At 37.1% G+C, this 23170-nt stretch overlaps 1 protein-coding gene across 2 annotated transcripts in view; it reads right to left on the reverse strand.

Moving 5' to 3' along the window:
* Window positions 1-4381: 4381 nt before the first annotated feature.
* Window positions 4382-23170, reverse strand: part of LOC112684634 (fibrillin-2-like) — a 38524-nt gene continuing 19735 nt past the window's right edge. The window contains exons 26-53 of one of the 2 annotated variants that reach the window (XM_025556249.1): window positions 23020-23154; window positions 22577-22754; window positions 22353-22466; window positions 22155-22289; window positions 21675-21889; window positions 20781-20919; window positions 20595-20708; window positions 20335-20493; window positions 19535-19729; window positions 19331-19459; window positions 18809-19057; window positions 18551-18696; window positions 17581-17689; window positions 17333-17497; window positions 17140-17247; window positions 16775-17067; window positions 16507-16639; window positions 16098-16343; window positions 15377-15607; window positions 14627-14752; window positions 12621-12860; window positions 9967-10205; window positions 8004-8246; window positions 7110-7238; window positions 6666-6824; window positions 6446-6562; window positions 5708-5821; window positions 4382-4656 (exon numbers count right to left, since the gene is read on the reverse strand). In XM_025556249.1, the coding sequence (XP_025412034.1) occupies window positions 4435-4656; window positions 5708-5821; window positions 6446-6562; window positions 6666-6824; window positions 7110-7238; window positions 8004-8246; window positions 9967-10205; window positions 12621-12860; window positions 14627-14752; window positions 15377-15607; window positions 16098-16343; window positions 16507-16639; window positions 16775-17067; window positions 17140-17247; window positions 17333-17497; window positions 17581-17689; window positions 18551-18696; window positions 18809-19057; window positions 19331-19459; window positions 19535-19729; window positions 20335-20493; window positions 20595-20708; window positions 20781-20919; window positions 21675-21889; window positions 22155-22289; window positions 22353-22466; window positions 22577-22754; window positions 23020-23154 (4782 nt within the window). In that variant the 3' untranslated portion in view covers window positions 4382-4434. Of the gene's footprint in view, window positions 4657-5707; window positions 5822-6445; window positions 6563-6665; window positions 6825-7109; window positions 7239-8003; window positions 8247-9966; window positions 10206-12620; window positions 12861-14626; window positions 14753-15376; window positions 15608-16097; window positions 16344-16506; window positions 16640-16774; window positions 17068-17139; window positions 17248-17332; window positions 17498-17580; window positions 17690-18550; window positions 18697-18808; window positions 19058-19330; window positions 19730-20334; window positions 20494-20594; window positions 20709-20780; window positions 20920-21674; window positions 21890-22154; window positions 22290-22352; window positions 22467-22576; window positions 22755-23019; window positions 23155-23170 lie in introns of both variants that reach the window. The other variant, XM_025556248.1, reaches the window with a different exon arrangement.

The raw sequence follows: 23170 nt of genomic DNA on the forward strand, positions 1-23170 counted from the left end.
AATATATCTCAGCTTTTAGATCAATATTCCTACGCATACAAATTAAGTATTGTAACGATTGTCATCCTTCGACATTGTAAATTAGTCTTTGAGTAGGGAACGGTTAACATGTTGAGTGTGAGTAATGGCAAATGGAATCGACGTGCGATTTTCGACTGAGGTTTTTCGGCGTACGTCAGGATGACGACCAACCAGTAAGTAGTGGTGTGTGACCCATCAAAACGAGTGCCTCGACAACATCGGAGGGCCTGTCGTCGTCAACCACATCCACGAACTTCATCTACACCCTAGTTCTATTGTAAATATATTACAATATGTATATGTTTAATAAATTCTAAATTATAGTTATACGTAGTTCGAACATTTTATATGAGATAACTCTATTCCGTAGCATAAGTATCACACACCGAAGTTGAGTCTCCGAGACCTCGTAAAAATAAACATAATTTAAAAGGTTCGAAACCCTAACACGAACAGCATTAAAGGAGAACGTTACGGTATACCAGTAGACTGTACTCTGAAGACCCCGATCGTTATACGAAATCCATTTATTTTCAATTCAAAATTAAGTAACCATCCGAAATCCATGAAAAACCTGAAACGAGAAAAGAGAAACGAAAATCAGGAACTTCAGAATAAGGCCACTGACCGTTATTTTATAGCAATAGCAATAGAAATAAATAGATCAATATTGGTTGTTAAAATTTAATTCTCATTTGTATCTTTGTAATTTTATGTTTGAAACACTTTTGGCTTTTTGAATTTTAAAATTTAACTCGAGGAAAAAAAATGATAAAAAGGAAGAATTAGCATTTATAGTATTATTTATAGTTAATTAAAACAAAAGTAACAAAATGTGAAAACCTTAAATATATCTACTCGGCAATTTATTATGAAATATCATTTTCATGTTTTCGCTATATATAAAATATCTACATTCGTATACGCAATATCAAGAACAAATATCATTATTTTTTGTATAAAATAAAATGGTTTTTCTTCAACTTTTTAGGCGATAAAAATCAATTAATTTACCCTGACATAAGGAAAATCTTCATTAAGGTGTACAAAGTGAAATGAGCTTTTTAAAAAATCCAATATAAATGTCAGAAAAACTATATATAAAAAAAAAGTGCAAGTAACATTTATGACTGGGAGGTATACGAATACGAACATTTTCCGACGGTCGAGTGCACCAGTAAAGTAAAAATGATAATATTGTGGTATAATTATTTTTATTTATGGTTTTACCGAGATTTCTTTTTCCTATAGTTTAGTATTTATTATTAAAGTTGCGCGACAATGCACTTCCCATTATTGCAGTTCATAAGATCATAATATTCTAGGAATGTTCCGATACATTGTTATTTTTAAAAACTTCTCGGATATACGTTTGTGGCCAGTGGTCATTCAATAATCAGAATCAATATTTACGAAGAATACGAAATATTAAATGTGCATAATTCTTGTTACTCCATTACGGTCTAATACATATCATCATCCAAACATGCGAAATCTGCTACATAGTTTTTTACTTTGCTATGGGGTAGTGGACTAGACTGTTTAATATACCACGCTTGCACCCATACTAGTAGATAGATTTTGAAAGGATTTGGTAACCGATTGTGGTTTATGTTGGTTAATTTATTTGGCTAAATTTGTTCGTCCAGGTTAAGGGGTAGGTTTTAGTTATGAATTTGATGGATTGAAGGGTGAGTGTATTTTTACTAAGAGTCGAATGTGGCCATGATCAAGAAAAGAACTTTTATAGAACATAGTTTTGATTTGCAATTGAATTGAATCTTTGATGGCCTTTAAACCAGTAGGTTTTAAAAGGTCAGAGTACCTGACAAAAGTGAACATGCTCGTAATTGTTCGGATGACGATATTTTAGACAAGTTCAATTTTTCACTGGTGAGAGGGAATGAAGTAGGTGACCCAAGAAGAGCCGATGCAAGTAAGGATTGGAAAAATGTAAAGTTTTATACTGTAAAGTTTGGTTGTCATAGTCACGAGGCTAATTCTGTTTAGTATAGGGTAAAGCATATCATGGTTCAGGTAGCTTTTCTGGTAATATTGAAAGTGTGTTGTCCGAAGTTATATCTGTGCCCGATGGTAACGTCGAAATATTTGGCACATCGAGACCAGTCATTTGTATGGTAGTCTATAAGCATAGAAGGAATGCTAATTGTGCTTTTACGTCTAGATAAGATGACTATAATTATAATTGCGTTCATTTTTATGCGCCAGGAATATAATTTGAGCTGTTAAACCAATCTAACAGTATTTAGATCTAATGTTAGCCCTACGCGTCCGTATATTTCTTATTTCAAACTATGCATGTCCTGTTGGTAACAGTATTACAGTATTTGTATTACAGTATTTTTGGGTCCGAAACGGTCGACGGCTTTGTTTCACGCACTAACTACGGTAAAATGTAACAGGCAAAAGGCAAAAGGAGCTAAGCGATATTTTAGGGCTAAGCGACATTCCGTATATTACGGGACAACCGACAAGGCATTTGATTGCACCGGATAGTGTCCGTCTGATCGTTTACACTAATGAGATATTTAATTTATAAATCTCGGGACAGGTGATATATTTTACGAACAGAAATTGATGACATACTTAGCACTAGAATGCTCTTTTCTCCTTTCACCAATCGATAAAAGCTGTCCATTGTTCATTAGAGATAGGTAAGTTACCATTTCGACATGTGCACGTTTTATCGCTGAGAGTCGGGCTAAAACATCATGCCAGTTGTCACATTCAACGAAAATAAACGAGTAAAATACACTGTTTCCCCAACAACGATTTAGCTGTTTTGATTTACTCATGTTCAGAATCATAGTCAACATTTTAACAAAATTTAAATTTTTCAACTCGATTATTATTTTACGTTGCACCCAAACCGTTGTAAGGGAATCGGACGAAACGGTGCACTGTACTTGGGTTGTATACAAGACATGTCCGTGTGACGATGAATTTGTAATTTGTATTAATATACGACGAGAATGACATCCAGCAAGACGTTTTGAAGCTTTCATTGTTGTATAAAATAATAAATCATAATATTAAGTATTCAATAATATACTTTTGGTGTCTAGAGCTACATAAATTCTTAGTTGTACCGAGTTAAGCCACTTCGGTTATATTCACTTATCGTTTACACACATATAATATAAACCAGCGTTGTTTTTTTTTTTTTTTTTTGACAAATCTCGTTCCACTACGACAGGTTTGAGTAGTGATCTAATACGCTGCGAACGACTCTTTAAAATTCTGATTTTTTCAAAATTCCCATTGTGGTAAATTTTTGTCAAGTTGACTGATCCGGAAATCGTTACCGAAAAGTTAATATTTATCATTTATAAATTGAATATCGTTGCCCGATGTGAACCTTTTTCCTCGTGATTTATGGTCAAAAGCTTTTAAACAAATTATCTGATATGATATTAAAAACCGGGTAAATCATCATCATTATTTTTTACGATAAAAGTTTTAAGTTAAGTGCTCTCCGGGAACTCAATGGTTAAGTTTGTTTTATGTTCACATTTGGCATTCTCGACGATAATTACAAAAACGTATTATGAATGTATAGTTTGTAATTCTTTTACTTCGCTTAACCATAGGAATTCTAAAAACATGATAAAAATACGGTTCTACACAATTTTGTGTTCAGTCATGATTATAATACTTGACAATATTGTCGAATTACATAAAAAGTTTCGGATATCAGTGTATTAAAAGACCAAGTATAAAATAAATTATATTTATTACTTTATTAAGTTATAATAATTATCGTACATATATATTAATTTTTTTTTTTTACATAACATTATATTAAACTATAAATATCCTTACGCACTATTTGGTGGTATACACATCACGATACATTAATATACGAGAAGGAAATTTCTATTAAAACTTATAACACGGAAAACACTGAGTAATATTTTACAACGAAAACATAAATGTTGACTAATCGAAGTATAAACTTGATTATATTGCCGCGCGATTATAATGATATTATATGTTTGAGTATTACATTTTAATAATAATGTTACACGACCGTCTGATAAAGCAGACTTAAGGACTAAGTGAAAATCGTCTTGCACAAATATCGGATACGGGAGCGAGAAAAATTCCGTTTTCATATTTATTTTATAGATTACGTTCAATAAGACTCCATGTCGCTGACGATACGGAGCGTATAGTATCGTGATTCGCGATATTATATATTTTCGAATGAAAACCGTGAGTTTAAAATAATAATGTTGCGTTTACTGTACAAAAATGCGATTGATTATGAAAAACTGTTAACTATTCGTAATATTATTATAATATTATAACACGTGTCGGTCGTGACGCGAACGAATCGTTTTTTTTTTTTTTTGTTTTTTTTTTTTTTTTGCGGAGAAACGAGCCCGGGGTTCAGTTGCCGGACACGATCAGTTTGACGTGCAAAATCGGTGGTTTCCGGCGCTCCGTGTGTCCGTCGACCGCGGTACGCTGCCCATCGATGGCCAGGTGATACTTTCCCGGTTTCCTGGCATTCCGGCGGAAGTGCAAGCCCCAAATGCCTTTCGAGTTGCGTTTGATCTTGAACTTGTTGGTCGCGTCACTCGACGGAACCACAAAGTAATTGTAATTGTCCTGAAAACCAGAAGTTACGGAGAGTTGAATGTGTACCGTTTATAATGATAAAATATTTTTTCTGCCATTTGGTTAGTTGGTCGACAGTACAAATACGATATTACCGTTTTATCGTTATCACACGTTGCATAGCAAAATAAGTAACACAAATACATAAAAATAGTCTGAACGTTGTTCTATCATTATTGGTTTTATAACGTAAACTATGTTAAAAAAACCAACATAAAAACGAAAATTTTTGTACACAATAATTTCCTAAAACCTATTTGTACTTAAGGTATCTAAATCTTAGACTTCTATATTATATCCAATACAAATAAAATTCAAATATTCAAATCAAAAGTACTCCTCCTCATTACTAATGCTCCTCCGTACACATATCACATTTTATAATTCATAATGACCTAAAAATCCCTTTTATCAAATACATAGTCAAAAAACATTTTGAAAAATGTCATTCTCACTTTCCTCCGACCTTCTTTTTTGAAGTCTCTACTAACAATGACATTCCGGAAATCCTCCCCGAAAGCTAAAACGACAATAGCCCAATAATTTCATCCAACCGTAACTATAGTATTTTTTAAAATTTTTTTTTTTATATAACTTATATTATACATAAATTAAACGCGCCAAAGCACTATCAACGGTTAGCGTCTTCAATTCACGTCCTAGACACCTATTATATACAACCCACCAATCTTATTGTAAATATATTTAACAAATTGTTGATTTCTCTAAATAGAATCTTGACAAATGTAATTAAAATAAATATTTTATGAAATAGTAGTTACACGAAATAGTAAAAGATTCATCTTCAGTAGACGAATACTTGAGTGTTATATTTCCATACAAGTTGTTTGGTCAATGAGCACGTGAAGCAAAATATAATCGGAAAAAAAATGCATCAACAACTAATCGCGTTGACGCGTCATTGAGTTTAGTGGTTTAGTTTTTAAATATTTAAAATGGCTCAATTTTTCCATCTAATAGGTTAGCCTAGGTGATTTACCACACATAAACCGTGAATTTTTGTCAACCGATGACGATTTACCTTAACTGCCGGCAACAGTTTCAAAATGCGAGTGTTCCGTACGGCGTCCGAAATCTTCATTCTGATCGTTTTGTACGCTCCATCTTCCCGCCGGTGTCTGTGCTTGTGTTTCGCCTACGAAATCACACGAAAAACATACCAATAATCGATTAAGTCTATGCATTTTAGTGTTATTACGATACAGTTTACGAATAAAGGTTATAGGTTTTCGACATGTATTTCTATTGGATTTATTTCAAAAGATAACTTATTTTGAAAATTTTTGGTCACGAATGAAAAAAAAAAAATGTTAAAACGGGACAAGATACGTGAATTGCTTGACGTTTATGTGGTACGAGTGACATTCTAGTTGAAAAATTGTCTTACTGATACCTTTTTGTGAAAAATGGTCGAACTGTATGATTTTTAGATCCCGCGCAAGGAAAAAAAACGGGTCGAATAGGAATTTTCCATGTAAAGGGTTTGTAATCACCGTGCATTTTGAAAAATTATTACTAATAATATGACTTTCGAAGTACACGGAAAAAAATACAGGTGAAATCGTCGATTTCTACCACCGGTTCGTGCGGTTTCCCAGTAATGGTCAAATAAAAATGTGACCGAATGGTATCGTTCTAAGAACCGAAATGTTTTTTTTTTCGCAGTTTAGTCCTTTTTGTTTTTACGAGGATACAACGATATTCGGTTGACCCCCACCCATCGTTAATCGTGGGCCTGTTGCCGCGTGGTTGCCGTTACCGTTCGGCGATGCGTTGGATTGTCTTGCCACCGTCCGTCAAAGTCGTCATTGAACCCCATGACTTCCGATGAAACGTTCGCTGTCCTCCTGTGCCGGAACCTGCCGTCGCCGTTTATCTGCGAGTGAAATAATGACACACGGTACCGGTGAGAATTGGTTCGGTTAAGCTAGTCAGACCCAAAAGCGCGCAAGCGTTCCCGCGGTAGAGCGTACACGTACCTTGCACGAGAAACATCCTTCGGTCGATATGATCTTGCCGCCCGCGCCCTTGGGGTACAGCTCCGGTTCGATAGCGAACGTTGGTATGTCGCCGAGATCCGGCGGTGAGTGCACGTTCGGACCGTTGGTGATCGGACTTATCGTGGACAGGCAGTGACCCTGCGTAACGGATAATCAATAATTAATACACTTGCACTGGAATGTTATCGTAGTGGTGCGCGGACATCGTTTTCAAAAAGTATCAATGATGAAAAGAAAAAAATACCCTAGGTATGGGTGGACACACCCTTTGAGTTATTAAATTTTTTCGATCGCGCTTGAAAAAAAACGTAACCGGTGTGGACCGGCTTCTAGCAGCACTTGTTGCTAGCGATTCATCTTGGAAATGTTATTTCGACGGGATTGTGTCGCAAATGTGTCACTATGGTGAACCTAGGTGTTTACCTGTCCGATCCTCTGGTAGCCCGCCGGACATCCGCATGAGAATCCACTGTGTCCGAGTGGAGTGCAACCGAACGCGCACGGACTGCCATAACATCCTCTGCCGCTGACGTCTCCGCCACCGCCTCCGTGCTGTGAAACCCAACGAAAAATATAAATGAAATTTCAAGCATTGGGTTCTCGTGAAAAATATAATCATAATTGCATGTGTTTTTTAAGGTGATAAGCGATGGTCGTCTTAGTATACCGAGTACTCGATGGTGGGTTTCAACTAAAACCCAGTCAAACTTTTATTATCTTATAATACCTATAATTTAACCGACGTGTAACATTCGACTACTGTTTTGTATATTAAATATGTACATTTCAAACGTGTTCGATCTATAAGACTTATTACGATTTACGCCTGCGTGTAGTTGTGTATCGTCTGCAAGAAGTATTTTGAACGGAATAAGAAATCGATCAAAAGTGATAGGTTCGAAATTATAAAATGAACATTTTGACGTCGTGGAGTATACTATTATCTTCTAGATTTGTTGAACCTATTGTCTTAATATACCACTGTAAAATGTCTCAACTTATTAGCTATCGATTTAATCGCAATTTTACCCGTTTACATTTTCTTACGGGAGAAAACTCAACACGATTATGCCAGTTTTACATTTTTATTTGCAAACTACGCAACATTATTGCGCTTCGTGAAGTATATGTATTGATTTTTTTTTTTTAACAATTTTCTCGATAAAATCGGTAATATTACAGAAAAAAAAACAACCTATAAACTACTTTTATCCTATTATGCGTATGTGTATAAGCTAAAGTTTCATAGATCGCAATCGCGTTAACAATTGAATTCCGATCTCCTCGCCGACTGGACGGTGTTACGTCCGTACGTACCCGTGACGCGGTCGAACCCGGTCTGCCGTCACCAGCACCGCAACCCAACGCCGCGGGATCGTAGATCTGTCCGTTGGAGCACACGCATTGGTAGCCGCCGGGCGTGTTGATGCAGTTCAGGTTGGGGTCGCACGGCGATTCCAGGCACTCGTTGACGTCCACGCATTCGCCGCGGTTGCCCAACTTCCGGAAACCCTTGGGACAGCCGCAGTTGCCGGTGCCCGAAGTACCGTTTTGCCCGTTCTGCAACAACCGACGTGACGTTAAACCGGCAGACGGTCGTGTAACGCCTGCATAAGCATACGTTATCAAGGGCTTAGCCCCTCTCCCCCCTACCAGTTAAGAATTTATAAAATAAATTAAATTATTAAAACATCAATGTTCAGCTTATTCACATACAATTACATTAAATGTTTTATTTGTTCATTGTAGGTATATTCTTTGAGGAATAGTTGGATATGAATCCCTTATATCGCGTATGTAAAACGATCAGACAGATGTTGGGAAATACATAATGATTTAATTCAAAAAATTTCAAATCCTGGAAGAATTCATATAAATCCACATTTAATTATATATGTGAAAATCTAAAATTGTTTTTTTTAATAGTTATTTTAAGTTAATTTTAAATAAATATAAGAAATATTTAAAAAAGTAAATTGTTTGAGATATGTTTGTTAATGATTTATGATTAAAAAAAAAAAAAAAAAAAATGTAATAAGAAAAACAGTAATAAACAATCTATAATTTAATTTATTGCTTGAATATAGGATAATTTTTAAAGATTTTGTATGATTTAATTCTAAAACGAAGTTAAAAAATAACTAGGAATTTTATCATAAAGTATTACTATAGTTGAAAAGTAATATTGGCTTTTTTGACAAAACTAGATTTACTTCAGATTTAAGGGAAAAAATATAGAAAGAATACATCAACAATGATACTTAAATTAATTTTAATATTAAATCTTTTTGAAAATAGGGAGGGAGGCATAATAGGAATTATTTGAAAATTATGAGTTTGTTTTCTTCAAAACGTTTTACATTAAATCTTAATAAAATCATTTTTTAGTCTTTCAGAATGAATTTAAAATTAATATATTATATACAATGTATATTATACACAATGTGTTATAAAATTATTGTGTGTGTTCAATCACTTTTCTATTTAACATTTTCAAATTCTGAGTAAAAGTGGAATGTATTTGAATTGCAAAAGGATTGATTTAATTTGACCAGAAAGAGTGCTCTGAGACTTAAAAACCTAGTACTCTCCAAATTAATCTAAAACACTCTGACTGGATGAGAAGGTATAATTAAAATCGTAATCATACTAGTGTTTTTACTTGATAATTTAGAAATATAATATTTAAATTTAATTAATTTAGATATGCCCCTAAACTTCTTTCGTGGAGCCCTAGAGCTCCTAGGATCACAGTTTGAGAACCACTGATTTAATCAATTTTAACCAAATTATTTTGAATTTTGATTATACAGACCGTCAAAGAAAAGTAGATGTACGATAATATAAATATGAATACATTTCGATATTTCCTATGAGTATGAAATAAATGCTCGCCTATCTTAATATTACCGTAATTTTTATGGCACTAAAAACGGTCGTGATCCACACTTCAAACCAACAATGGTACCGTACGGATACAATTTTGACTTTACCGTCCAACACACTATCAGCTTTGCCACCCGCCGGCAAAGCTTAGTGTACGAAAACATTAATATTTTAGCCTCCGTTGGATAGGTACGTTCGCGGGGTTGTCCGAGCTAACGGATGTTTTTCGAACCGACAAATTCTCACAGCCGAAAACTGTATTCGTTTGCCGGATTCATTAGTACATCCGATTAAAAAACTGAAATCGAACCGAGTTTTTACAAAGGGCGCACGCGTGCACACGATTCACACAAACCGTCCCGACGCCTCCTTCTCGCGCCCGTTTTACGTTTACCTGACGGTCATGACACCCGTTGTTGTTGTTGTTGTTGTTGTTGTTGTTGATGTTGTCGCAATCGGGACCGATGCAATCGAACTGGTGGTTTTTGGACTGTTGCTTGGGGTCCACGCAACGCGTACCTGTGCTATCGAGTTTGTAGTGCCTTGGGCACGCGCACCGGAAACTTCCCAACGTGTTGACGCAACTACTCGGTGCGTGACACACGTTCGGGTCCAACCGACACTCGTCGATGTCTGTAAACCACGAGAAAATCAACGGACGGTTACATTAAACGATCTAAGAACAAGGTGACTCTCGGGTAACTACACATATTGCAACGTTCATATTGGAATGAAAAACTTATGCGGAGTAAAACGAGTATGTTATGATTATTACTTTTTTTTTTTTTTTTTTTTTTACGTCAAAAAAATCGAAACACACTTCGGTGGCGAAGTTCGAGGTCCAGTTTGTACTTGGGGACCGCGATCGATGTAAAATGCTTCGACTACTGTAGATATAAAAGTACGTTGACCCACCCCGTTCGCATTCGAATCATTCGGGGTGAACTAGTTTATGACCAATGTTAAAAACATTAACGTGTGTTCATCGAAAAGGACTGTACCCGCTACAAACCATGCACCTACTCCTCGTACAGTGTAACTTTTAAATGAAAACGTTTTGCTAAAAATATCGTAACTCCGATCACCATTTTCAACTCAAATAACACAAAACGTAGGCACGGAGAAATTTGTGTTGTTGTTCATTATGTATTAACATTTTTGGTGCAGGTAACAATCATAGTAAAATATACTTAGTAGTTAAGGGCGCCCATAGGAAAATTCTCAAGGGGGAGGACAACATTTTAATTTATCAATCTATTCATAAATAGGAATGACCCACGATATAGGAAGGGGTTTACAGTTTTACATTATACTATTACATTATATATATCAAACTGGAAGACTATAAAATTATAATTATTTAACCAATTTACCATAAAAGTAATTTATTGAAATTTTTATTTAATTAATAATATAAATTGGACACTCAAAACATAAGTTATATTTATTAAAATATTAATTTAAAAATATTATATAAATATTATGGTTGTGTACACACACACATATACGAGTACATACCGTATTTCTGGAAATACACAATATTTTAAGAATTGATAATTATCGATAGAATAGAAACGAAAAAGCGTATTGTTATTTATAGCTGATGATCTGATTTTCCAAACTAAATAAATGGATTTTTCATAAACAAATTATAGATTTTTATGTATTAAATTAAATTTTTAAATTCTATTTAAATAAATATTTTCTGATCATATTAAATATTATTCCAAGATTTTTGACATTTTCCAGGGGGGAGACATGTCTCTCCCTTACCCCCCCCCCCCCCATATGGGCACCCTTGTTAGTGGTAGAAAATAGATTTTATAACATTCATTATCAATTTTTTTTCTACAAACGGACGGGATTATAATATTTTGCGCTATCTATCGGACGGCTTGGACTACTCGTGTTGTAAAAATTGTTCGTCAGATGACGGCACAATGTATTTAATATTTTAACACACCCACTGTTATCTTCAACACATCAAATCTTTTCTCCACTCTCGTAGTTTCACCGTTCAAATAAATTGATGGTACGGACGTCAAACAAATGAATGCAGGTATACCACAAGGCTCAAAAATATCTCCAATACTTTTTAACCTTTACATATGAGATTTCCCTACATCGACGAATACGGAAATTGCCCTGTATGCGGACGATAGTGTCATTTATTCTAGTTCCGATAAAATCGAAAATGTAATAGTAAACATCCAATCTCATTTTGACGAAATACAAAAATGGGCGCAAAAATGGAAAATCATTCTCAATCCGACTAAAAGCACAGCAGTTATTTTCACTTATTTTTTATTTTCATTTTTATTTTGTCAGGAAAACTTTGTAAATAAAAAAAAAAATAATAAAAAAAATGTAATATTTTCCGGGAAGAAACAAAATTTGTCACTCAATATTGTTAGCATTCCGTCAGACTGTACAAACAATAATTCAGGGACGAAGAATCGAAGGATTCTTCAAGGATGCCGGATACGACACTTAAGTTTTCAAGTAAAAACTACGCACACAAATATTTGATAACGTAAGAGATTGTCGGATACTCAAAAAACAATTTCATTTTTTTTTATTATTATTATATTTACTCGAACGTAAAAGGAGGAATAATGAAATCGAACATTTTAAAAATGTATTTTTGGTACGATTCATAGACGAGTGAGTTGTGACAGGAAAAACGTCGTTAGATGAAATAACGCAAATAAGGACCGGAACGTACGGTCTTCTAGTTCTACGATTTCTATTTTGTCAACGACGAAGAAGAAAAATCACAAAACAATATTATTTCGTCCGTAATAAATTCACCCTTTTTGTCCAATACCTCGAGTTCATGCAAGCGAAGTGTGAATTATATATATAAGAGAACGTATAAATGTAATCGAATACAATTATTGGTCACCAATAGGGATATTTACCTGCAGAACGCCCGACTCTTCGGCCTTAAATTAAGCAATTTTCAACAATAGAATAATAATAGTGCAACAAGACAGAACTACGCGTAAGTATGGGGCAGTGCAATAAATATGACATTTGTCGTAATACCTAAACAGTGGTCGCCGGATTGACGGTAACCCGGTTGGCATCCGCACTTGTACGACCCGTGCGTGTTGATGCACAGCTGCTGACAGATGTGTTGACCGGTGGAACATTCATCCAGGTCCCGGCAAGTGCTGTTGTCGGCGTTCAACAGGAACCCGGGGGGACATCCGCACGCAAAGCCGCCCTCCAGATTTTGACAGGACATCTCGCACGGCGGCGGGTTGGTCAGGCATTCGTTGACGTCTGGACGAGAAAACAATCACAGTAAACCGCGCACCAAGTAACTGATTATGTGTTACAATAGTGTACAAAGCGGGGACTGGAACCGTTCGAATTCGTCGTTATCAGTTTGTGGAAAATAAAAATGTATTTTTACTCTGGTAAAAAAAAATAATAAACGTACCGGTTTCAGATAGTTTCGATACCGGTTCCTGGTCCCAGTGAAATATAATATTATTACTTGTCTTGTGAATATACCATAATCAAGGTGGAACCCGGGGGGGGGGGGACTAGAAAAAAGTGCCACCCTTGTCGGAAAAAAATAATATCGGAAAAGAAGTATATTTAGAAGAACTAAATAATAGATAAGAAAAATAAATGTTGACAGTTTTAGTACAATATTGTCACATTATTTTTGAGAAGGGTCTAAGCCTCTTCCTCCCCCTAAGACATCGCTACACGCGTCTATGATCAGCTATATTTTATCGTTTTTCCCATAAAGTGGCCCGTACGTAAATAAACGCTGGACCTGTCCTTGACTATAATATGTCATCATCTACCCGTTAAAGTGTACTATAATAATGACATTATTTTAGTAAACAAAAAATGATTTTACAATATATTACCACCAAACAACGAAATATACAAAACACAGTGTTAATATTATTAAGTCGAAAATTACAGTCACTAAGATATTATTTTCAACTGACGGAGCTATAAATATACACGTATTAAACACTTAAAAATTTAATAATTTCAAATAGGTACCTATTCGGAATGTGAATTTTGTATGGTTCTGGGTATAAATATTAAGAGAATTGATCCGTGATTATTTATAAACAACGTAGACGCAACTAATAAGTTATACTAAATAAAACCATTTTTTTTTTCTCTTTTTGGAACCTAAAAGAACCTTTATAATTTAAATATTCCGATTCGGCTTTACAGCTTAACCTATCAATATAAAAATGTCGGTTCTTACAATTTAAATGGTCCCTATTTCAGATCTGGCTCTTTCGGTTCTGTTTCTGCCTCTGGTACATATAATAGGTATGTACACACAGTAAGTATATGTTATATGTATGCGTGATGATGGTGTATTAAGGGGTTTTATTTTTGAAGGCGGAGGAGTCTATTTACTACAGATGTACTTATAATGCACACATATATATATTTTTAAGTTATAACTTAGTTCAATCAAGGTTAACGAAATAAAGACAAAATATTTAATTCTGTGGTACTCTGTGGAATTTCATACTGTAATTAAGAACAAAAGTATTATTACAGTTTAAAAATCTATCCCCCCCCACCGTATCCCTTCGATAAACGCGCCACCGATGCACGTAGCGTATAATTATGCACGATTAAAAACAATGACTCGGCTCTGCAGCAGCGTACGCGTTCATGTTACGGCCATCATTATCGCTGCAATGATATCATCGTCTTCGTCATTACTGTAATAATGTTAACACGCACCGAGCAAGTTAATCTACCCCGAGGACGAGGAACGCGGCTTCCTCGACAGGATTTTTATCCGAACAACCGAATTTTTTCAACGCCCACTACTACTACAGCTACTGGTCTTTGACGATGATGATGCGATGTTAACAATGCCGAGTTACGACCACGCGATATTCGTAGAAAATGTACCGAAGGTCTCGTAAACATTTCTCGCGATGACCGCATCGTTCTGTCCGCGCAGAGAACGTCGTAGGAATGCGATCGCTTACGGTTGACCTGTAATTCGTCATAGGGCCACCGGGCTTCTCGATCGCGATTCGCTCACTTACCGTTGCAATGCGTTCCGGTGCGATCGATTTTGTACGCCTTGTTGCAACTGCACCTGTATGACCCTAGCGTGTTTATGCACCTCCCGTTGGTGCACAGGTCCGGTAACGTCTCGCATTCATTTATGTCTGAAAATCAATAACCACGTAAGCACACGTACACCGGAGTGAAAAACGCTTACAGGGATTGGAGTTGGATATTATTTTTACTTTTATCATCCATCTGCAAGGTTCCTTCGGGTATAAAATAGATTTTCGATAGTTTTATTTCATGCCGTATACTATTGCCCACCACTGCATAACGGATACAAGCAAGTTTGACGGAATTCAAATAAATCCTAAGTAAAACCCTAACGAAATTCGATTGAACGTTTATCAAACGCAATATTGTTCATAAATCTAAATTTATGAAAACTACGTTTTTTTTTTTTTTTTTAATCAATACGTATAGAAATACTAATCGAATAAAAGTGATGGGACAACGGTATATTAAACATAGCGCCATCACATTAATGTTACTGACTTATAATTTATCTAATTAACTAATTATTTAATTAGTAAATTAACTGGTTCCGAAAAAATTAGTGCTCTAACACGGAATAAATTTAATTCAATAAATCTACAGTTAAAATATCGGCAATAAAATTATAAAACAATATAAAATCGACTAATTTATATTGTTAAAATAACTACAAGTTGTAACTTTAACAATACGTTAATCGGATTACGGCACTAAACGACTACCGCACTAACCTTGACCGTCGATCGTGTAACCAGATTCCAAACAAAGCTGTCTGAATGAGTCCGAAGACGGCGACGGACACGGTTGACACTGAGGTCCCCAGGCCGCGGCCATAGAACAACAACAGTCGGCTTTCGTCACGGCTCTATAAGCTGTTACGCTGGTCGTGTCACCACCACTACCGTGGTTATTGATACACCTGCCGTTCAGCAAATGTCTGTAGCAGAGTCCGACCCTAGAATCTTATAATGCACAACATCCAAACGTTATTGTGGAACTAAAAGTACGTGGAGAGAACGCACGAAGACTACAACAATTTGAATAGATTAAAGTACAAGTTTCGTTAGGATAAAGTTAAATTAAACATGTATTCAAAAATAGTATTGTCACGTTCCGACGATAAATGTTTAACGATAGAATAAAATCTAAGAAAATACATTTGAATTTTTATAATTTTTGTAATAGTCACGGAATTTTCGAATTTAAACAGTTGCTTAACATTTCCAAAATATTTGTAAGACGTATAAAGGAGATGAAATGCAAATAAAGTAATAAATTCTACTTCTGTTGAAAAAATTTCACGAACCACTCGAGTACGTTATTAGATTTACTATTAGAGAAAAATAAACATTCAATAGTTATTATGATCAGCATAATCGGGTCAAGTACAGGGACCGAGTCCTGCTGCCTCTCCCCACTTAAGTCCCAGATATTATCATAGAAATCCATTACCTATGCACTGTCGGCCATCGTAGCTGGCTTTGAACCCGTCGTAACAGTCACATTTATACGTGCCGGACAAGTTGACGCAAAATCCGTTTTGGCATATATTCGGATTTTCCGCGCACTCGTTGATGTCCCTGCACTCGTCGCTGCCGATCTGAGCGTATCCTTCGGGACAAATGCACGCAAAAGAACCGATCAGGTTTTTGCACTCGAACTTGCAATTGTTGGCGGGCGTTACGCACTCGTCCACGTCTGCAACACGAAGACAATAATATTAAACTCGTTCTGCGTTTCGTTGTATCTATCGTTTCCATCGTGAACCGCGAAAAAAAAAAAAAACGGTAGACGTGAGAAAACGTATCGCTTATTCGTTATGAATATTACTGAAATGCTAACGTCGACCCGTGTTACGCACCTTGACAGTGTCTACCATCAGGAGCCAAAGCGTATCCGTACGGACATATGCACCTGAACGATCCAGGCACGTTGTGACAACGGAACGCGCACTGATTAGACATCTCAAGACACTCGTTAACGTCCTCGCAGACCTGGGTCGGAAACAAAAATTTGTCGTCAAATAGATGAAAAGTATGCACGAGTTATTATAGCAGACCGTTCGACAGTTTCATCCAACGTCAAACGACCGCATGGTGACGGCAATATAATATAATTATTAATATTACTTGGGTTGGCCCCGGGGCGAATCCGTCCGCGCAGATGCACTCGAAACCGCCTTGCAGATTGGCGCACGTCCCGTTCCCGCATATGTTGACGTTGATCTTGCACTCGTTCTCGTCCACGCATTTCTTCCCGGTCGAATCCAGAACGTAGCCTGCAGGACATTCACACCGATACGACCCGTCCGTGTTTATGCACTCGCCGCCGTCGCACGGGTTCGTCATGAAATCGCACTCGTTCAGGTCTTCGCCTTTATCGCCGCGACCCACGCCTTCCGGGCACAATCTCGCGAACGCGTCTGTCGCAAAAATACACTCATTACCTCATTGCAAACCGATTTTTTAATCATAATTTTGAAGCGTGTTCTTACCGCTCCCGGGCTTCGGGCAGGCCGTACATTCTTTGCCCCAACCCCCTCCCGACGAACAACAGCATTCTTTTTCCGTAATCCTCTGTTTCCTCGGGGCCAAACAGTTACCTGCGCACACGTGCACGACACGCATAAACATATTATAAAATCAACGAACTTCGACAAGTCATCGTGTTCAACGAAAACCACTAACCGGACAAAAATAAATCGTAACAATGGTCTTGTCTTGTGTCTATACATTTCATTCCAGTGGAGCTCAGGACAAAACCCTCGGGACAGTCACATATCACGCCACCGTCCGTGTTCGTACAAGTTCCGCCTTCGCATATGCCGGGCATTTCTCGACACTCGTTAATATCTACGGGAAAAACAATTGAAATAGCCGCGAACGATACGATATAACGCACTGCTCGTCGTGGAGATGTATTCATGAAAACTCACCGAGACACGAGTTCTTTGCGGCTGACAATCGATATCCGGGTGGACAGGTGCACAAAAACGATCCCATCAGGTTTTGACATCTTCCCGGTAGCGGACAAGTACCGGGTATCTAGAACAAATATCGCGTACATTTAAACCATAAGTTTTTAAAAGGGAAAACACTTTTCGCCGACTCCTTCTGAAGTGCTGAGCCCTACAAGGCCGTACCTACAGTAACAATAACGCTACGGTAAGCGTGGGCAAATGTAAACTGGGCCATAATTACTTTTATTGTTGTAAATTCGGCCCCGAAAATTTTAGATAATAAAGTAGGTAGATTGTAAACTGGGCTCGGAAATTTCAAGTAATAAAAAAGGTCGGTTGTAATCTTAGCCCGATAATATTTACAGTTGAAATAAAACGGCAATTTATAAACTGCAAATGTAGAGATTTTTTAAATACGTTTGGAATAAATAATGATATTACGGAGAAAAATGATGATCATCTGCATGAATCTATTATAAGAGACTATTATAAGTACCACAACGACAATGTGTTACCACCGTGGCCAAACGCAAAGGAACTGAAGATATCTGCAGTAGGCAAAACAAAATTGTTTGTAGTGCAGTAAACAATGTACCTGACGCGCAAGATCTACAAGTAGGTGATATTCAATATATTAAAAGGAATATATACAATGCCTTATCGTGGTGTCCTCTGGGTAATGCTAGATGGTTCTCAAAAATATTATGAGAAAATTATACAAATGTACATTTTTATCCGGGCCGAGTTTACACCTAAATTATTTTTACCTACAAAAAACATGGGCTGAGTTTACAATAGACCTTTTGAAAACTTTTTTTTCTCGGGCCGAGTTTATAATCGCCCGTACCGCACCGGTACGGTTTACATAATCACACAAGTCGTTGGCGCGCAATACGGTTTGTCGCAAATTCAAGGGTACACAATAAGGGTTGCGGTTACCACTTACCTCCGTGCATTCGTCGATATCTCTGCAATGCTGGTTATCCGATGATAGCGTGTACCCGGAAGTGCACTCGCAGCTAAACGCGCCCATAGTGTTTCTACACCGACCGTTTCTGCATAGGAACGGCATCATTCTGCACTCGTCCACGTCTGCAAATCAAAATAATCGTAACGATAGTTGTGCGATCATATAATTATTTGTCAATCAAACGATTGTGTTAATTGTATAGTAAAAGTCAGTCGTGTGCGTGTGTGTGTGTACCAATGCAATCGTTGTTATGACTCAGTTTGAATCCATCGGAGCAGTTGCACTTGAACGAGCCCACCGAATTCAGGCAAGTGCCGTTGTTGCACACGTTCGGATGACGGCTGCACTCGTCAACGTCCACGCAAGTGTCGCGGGAAGCCGTGAGAGCGTAACCGTTGTGGCAGATGCATTGGAAACTTCCGTCCAGATTTGTGCACTCGCCGTCCCGGCAAATTCCGTCTCGTTCGTAGCACTCGTCAATGTCTTGAACACACATCGAACTCAAGTTAATGTACGAATAACGATCACGTGGGCGTGACTAGGTTTAAAGTACGATCTAAAGTTCCGCTGATCGAACGGCGAAGAGAAATCGTTTTAAAATACAATTCAACACGAAAAAATATTTCTCATCAAATCGGGTTTCACGGATAGAAAACACTTTTGTGTTTACCACAAAGGTCGATTGGAATTTTTAAACGCGATTTAAATTTAAATATATATATATAGGTATGTTAACAATATGCAAACGTAACTAACCCACACACTCTCTGGCGGTCGTTCCGAGCTTGTATCCTTCCGGACACTGGCATTCGAAAGACCCGGGGGTGTTCACGCACTGGGCGATTCCCCGGCACGGGGGTGGTATGCGTAAACATTCGTTGTCGTCTGGAAAAAAAAAAACGAGTCGCAGTAACAATGCACCGTCCGCGTGAGGGTATTGCATTATATTATCGCACTTACCGATGCACTGGTGCGAGTTAGCGTCGTACACGTAACCGCTGTCGCACGAACAGTGAAAGCTTCCCGGCGTGTTGACGCACGTCCCGTGGTTGCACATGTTTGGCATCAGCGTACACTCGTCGATTTCCTCGGTCCGGTTGGTCATGGGGTTCATGATCAAACCTGGTCTCGATCCGCACAGCAACAGGTATTCCTCTTGGGTGCGCGAAATCACAGCGATTAGTAAATGTTATAGCTAATATTATCCGAATACACGATATCGTGGTCCACACGGTACCGGGATGTAACGAGAGTGCAATGCACTGGACCCTCAGATGCAAACCCTAGAGTTTCTTATGAGCATTTAATAATGCATTACGGTTTAATGATACTATATCCAAAAATATTTTACTATCAAATATTCAATAATAATTTAGTGAACTATACGAATGTTGAATAAAAATATACAATTTTTCACTGGACATTGGATTAATCGTAACTCATTAATGTTATTATTATTATTTTGCTCTTATTACACATTTCATTTATGCACCATTTTTTAAAAATAATTTACATGATTGTGAAATTGTGGTATGGTTGAAACATTGTCCTATGTTAGCCGTTCTCTGTGTAAACTATTGTTATTATTATTCAATTTTAACATTGTGTATTGAAAAAATAGTATTTATTTTATTTTTATTTTTTTTGAGGAACCTCCGAGTGTTTTCCTTTTAGTAAATTCATCCTGAATCACATCCCTAGACCTAATCCGGCATTGATTCGTGATTGATACGATATAAATAATATGCTTTAAGACCTACTCGTGGTGGACGCCGGGCAAGGTTGACATGGAAGGCCCCAAGCTTGGCCCATCGAACAACAACAAATCATTCGGGTTTGGCTGTTTGACATGGCCACCGAACACTGGCCGTCCGTGTAGTTCAAAAAACAGTTCTCCTTTCGCATGTCCACGCACTCCTCTGCAAAACACAATAATCAAAATAGTATTCGATCGTTCGGAAACCGCGGATTCGCGTGCGGTCGTGTCTCGCGAATATCACAAAAACCATCAGGCGCATACTTCCGTTAGGCAGCAACATATATCCCTCCGGACAAACGCAATGATAGGTCCCCACATCGTTGACGCAAAACCCTGCACCGCAGACATCCGGTCTCTCGTTGCACTCGTCCACGTCTGAAATCGATTAACAAAACGAGTAACCACACGAGTGTACCCGCGAACACTGATTTATGCTGCTTACATTACCATAACAGAATGTACTGGTGTTGTCCAGCCGGTAACCCTCGTTGCACGAACACATGTAACTACCGAACGTGTTGGTGCAATGACCGTTCTCGCACAGGTGGTCGTGTTCTTCACACTCGTTCAGGTCTTCGAGAATCACCTTTAAAAAAAAACGGGAGGAAAACGTTTCCGTGAATTAGGCCGAGGTATTTTTTTAATGTTTTTTCTTAACAAGTTTGGGCAATATTTCACAGTATTTTTAGGGAAGAACTTAACAGCCTGTTTGGATTATACCGAACGTAGATACGAATTAAATTGTGTAAACCGAGTACAACATGAGATTTACACCAGATAGGTGTTTATTATTTTATACAAATCGAAAGTTTTACATTTTTACTTTTACGATGCCGCTACGTTGTTTGTATAATTGATAAAATCATGTTTTCGAATTGATACGTGTCGACCACTGACTATCTAAACCGATAGAGTACGATTGAGCGCGCACTTGACTAACGTAAAAATGTAATTCGTATCTGAAAATAGGGTGAAGTAAGGTATTTTCGTGGCATAGGCAATTTTGTGATATTATTATTTATTTAATGTAATTTCCTATTATATAAAAACACTGTCGTTTTAAGGATCAATGTAATTTTCAAGTCATTCGTGTTATAATGAATTACATTATACGTTCAACAAATAATATTGCGAAAATGCCTATACCACGAAAATACCTTACTTCACGGTATATCAAAATGAGGGCTATTGGCCATATCGAAAACACTACCAAAACGTGCCATCGGATTTATTGTAAAAGGATATCGATAGGTTGAATCCTTCAGAGAAATATTTTACTCAAATAGGGTACACAAAACGCACCGAGACGAAACCTCGGGTTCCGTGTCAAGTAACACTTACGGTGGATGGGTTAGGTCTGTATCCGGTACCTCCAGGACACAACGTCTTGTACTCTTCCGTGTCCACTCCCGGACACAATTCGCACTTGGAACCCCAAGCTTTGCCCACGGAACAACAACATGTAGCTTTTGACACTGCGGATCCCATCTCGTGGTGGCAGCGTCTCTGACCACCTCTGTCTTCTACTTCCATGTAGCAACGCCCTTCTCTTCTATCTAATTTACAGCGAAAAATGTTTTTGTCAGTTTGATTTGAAAATATATCATACATTTTATAAAAAATAAATTTTTTTCAAAAATCGTAGGATTTAAAACGCTTTTGAATTGTAGGTAAGTAAAAAAACCTACTATCAATTTTTTTCATTTTTCACGCAATTTAGGTAATTTATAAGAATACAAAATTAATGAATTATTTCAACCTATCATTTTTTGCATTATTATACTATTAATACGAATCGAAATGTTAAAAACGATTACATACCAACACATGCGTTTCCAGCAGCGACTAGCTGATAGTTTGGCGGACATTTACAGGTGTAATTTCCTTCGTTGTTTATACACTCGCCGTATAAACATGCTTGGGGGCTTTCACATTCATTTACGTCCGTGCAATTTCCTAGATAAGGATTTTGTAAAGTTTACTCAATAAAAATATAAAATAAAAAACACCACTTTGTACCTCCCGTGTTGTCTAATTGGTATCCTTCATTACACTCGCATCTAAATGTTCCAAAAATATTTTCACAATTTCCATACACGCACAGATTGTTGAACATTTGACATTCGTTTATGTCTGTGGACATTTACAATATGTTTTACACCATAGATAATAAGAATTATGAAAAAATAACTGGGAAAAATATTTGATTATGTTAAGATACTTCGAAAGTTAAACTTGCGTACCGTTACAAGATTTTTCATTTTTGTCATCCGGGTTAATGAAACCCATTTCACATTCGCATCTAAACGAACCGGGATAGTTCAAACAGTGACCGTTCTCGCATAGCGTCGAATCTTCAGTGCATTCGTCTATGTCCGTACACGTGTAACCGTCACCGCGAAAACCGTCATCGCATATGCACTAAACGTTCAAATTAAATAATAATTACTTTTAATTTTTCAATGTTCGAATCGGTGGTTAAAAATATTTCGCGTTTTTTTCGGTACGAAACTAACATAGATGCCAATAGAGTAAAATTAATAATCTAATGTACGGGTGGTTAAATTCACGAAATTAAATGAATACAACGACATGTATTTTCGTTTTGGGTTTAAAAATAAACGAATTTTTACTTTATGAATTCACTTCCGGTTGTACATATTACCATAACTTTGTGTTTCTTTACCTTTGATGATCCTTCTTCGTTTATACACTGTGCGTTTTGGTCACATCCTCCGTTGTTAGTCAAACATTCATTGATATCCATACAATTGTATCCGTTACCGGTAAAACCATCTTGACACCGACACCCGTAGGATCCCTAAGATGATCAAATA

Source organism: Sipha flava, unplaced genomic scaffold (assembly GCF_003268045.1).
Source record: "Sipha flava isolate LNK unplaced genomic scaffold, YSA_version1 253_pilon_pilon, whole genome shotgun sequence".
In the NCBI taxonomy this organism is placed as follows: domain Eukaryota; kingdom Metazoa; phylum Arthropoda; class Insecta; order Hemiptera; family Aphididae; genus Sipha; species Sipha flava.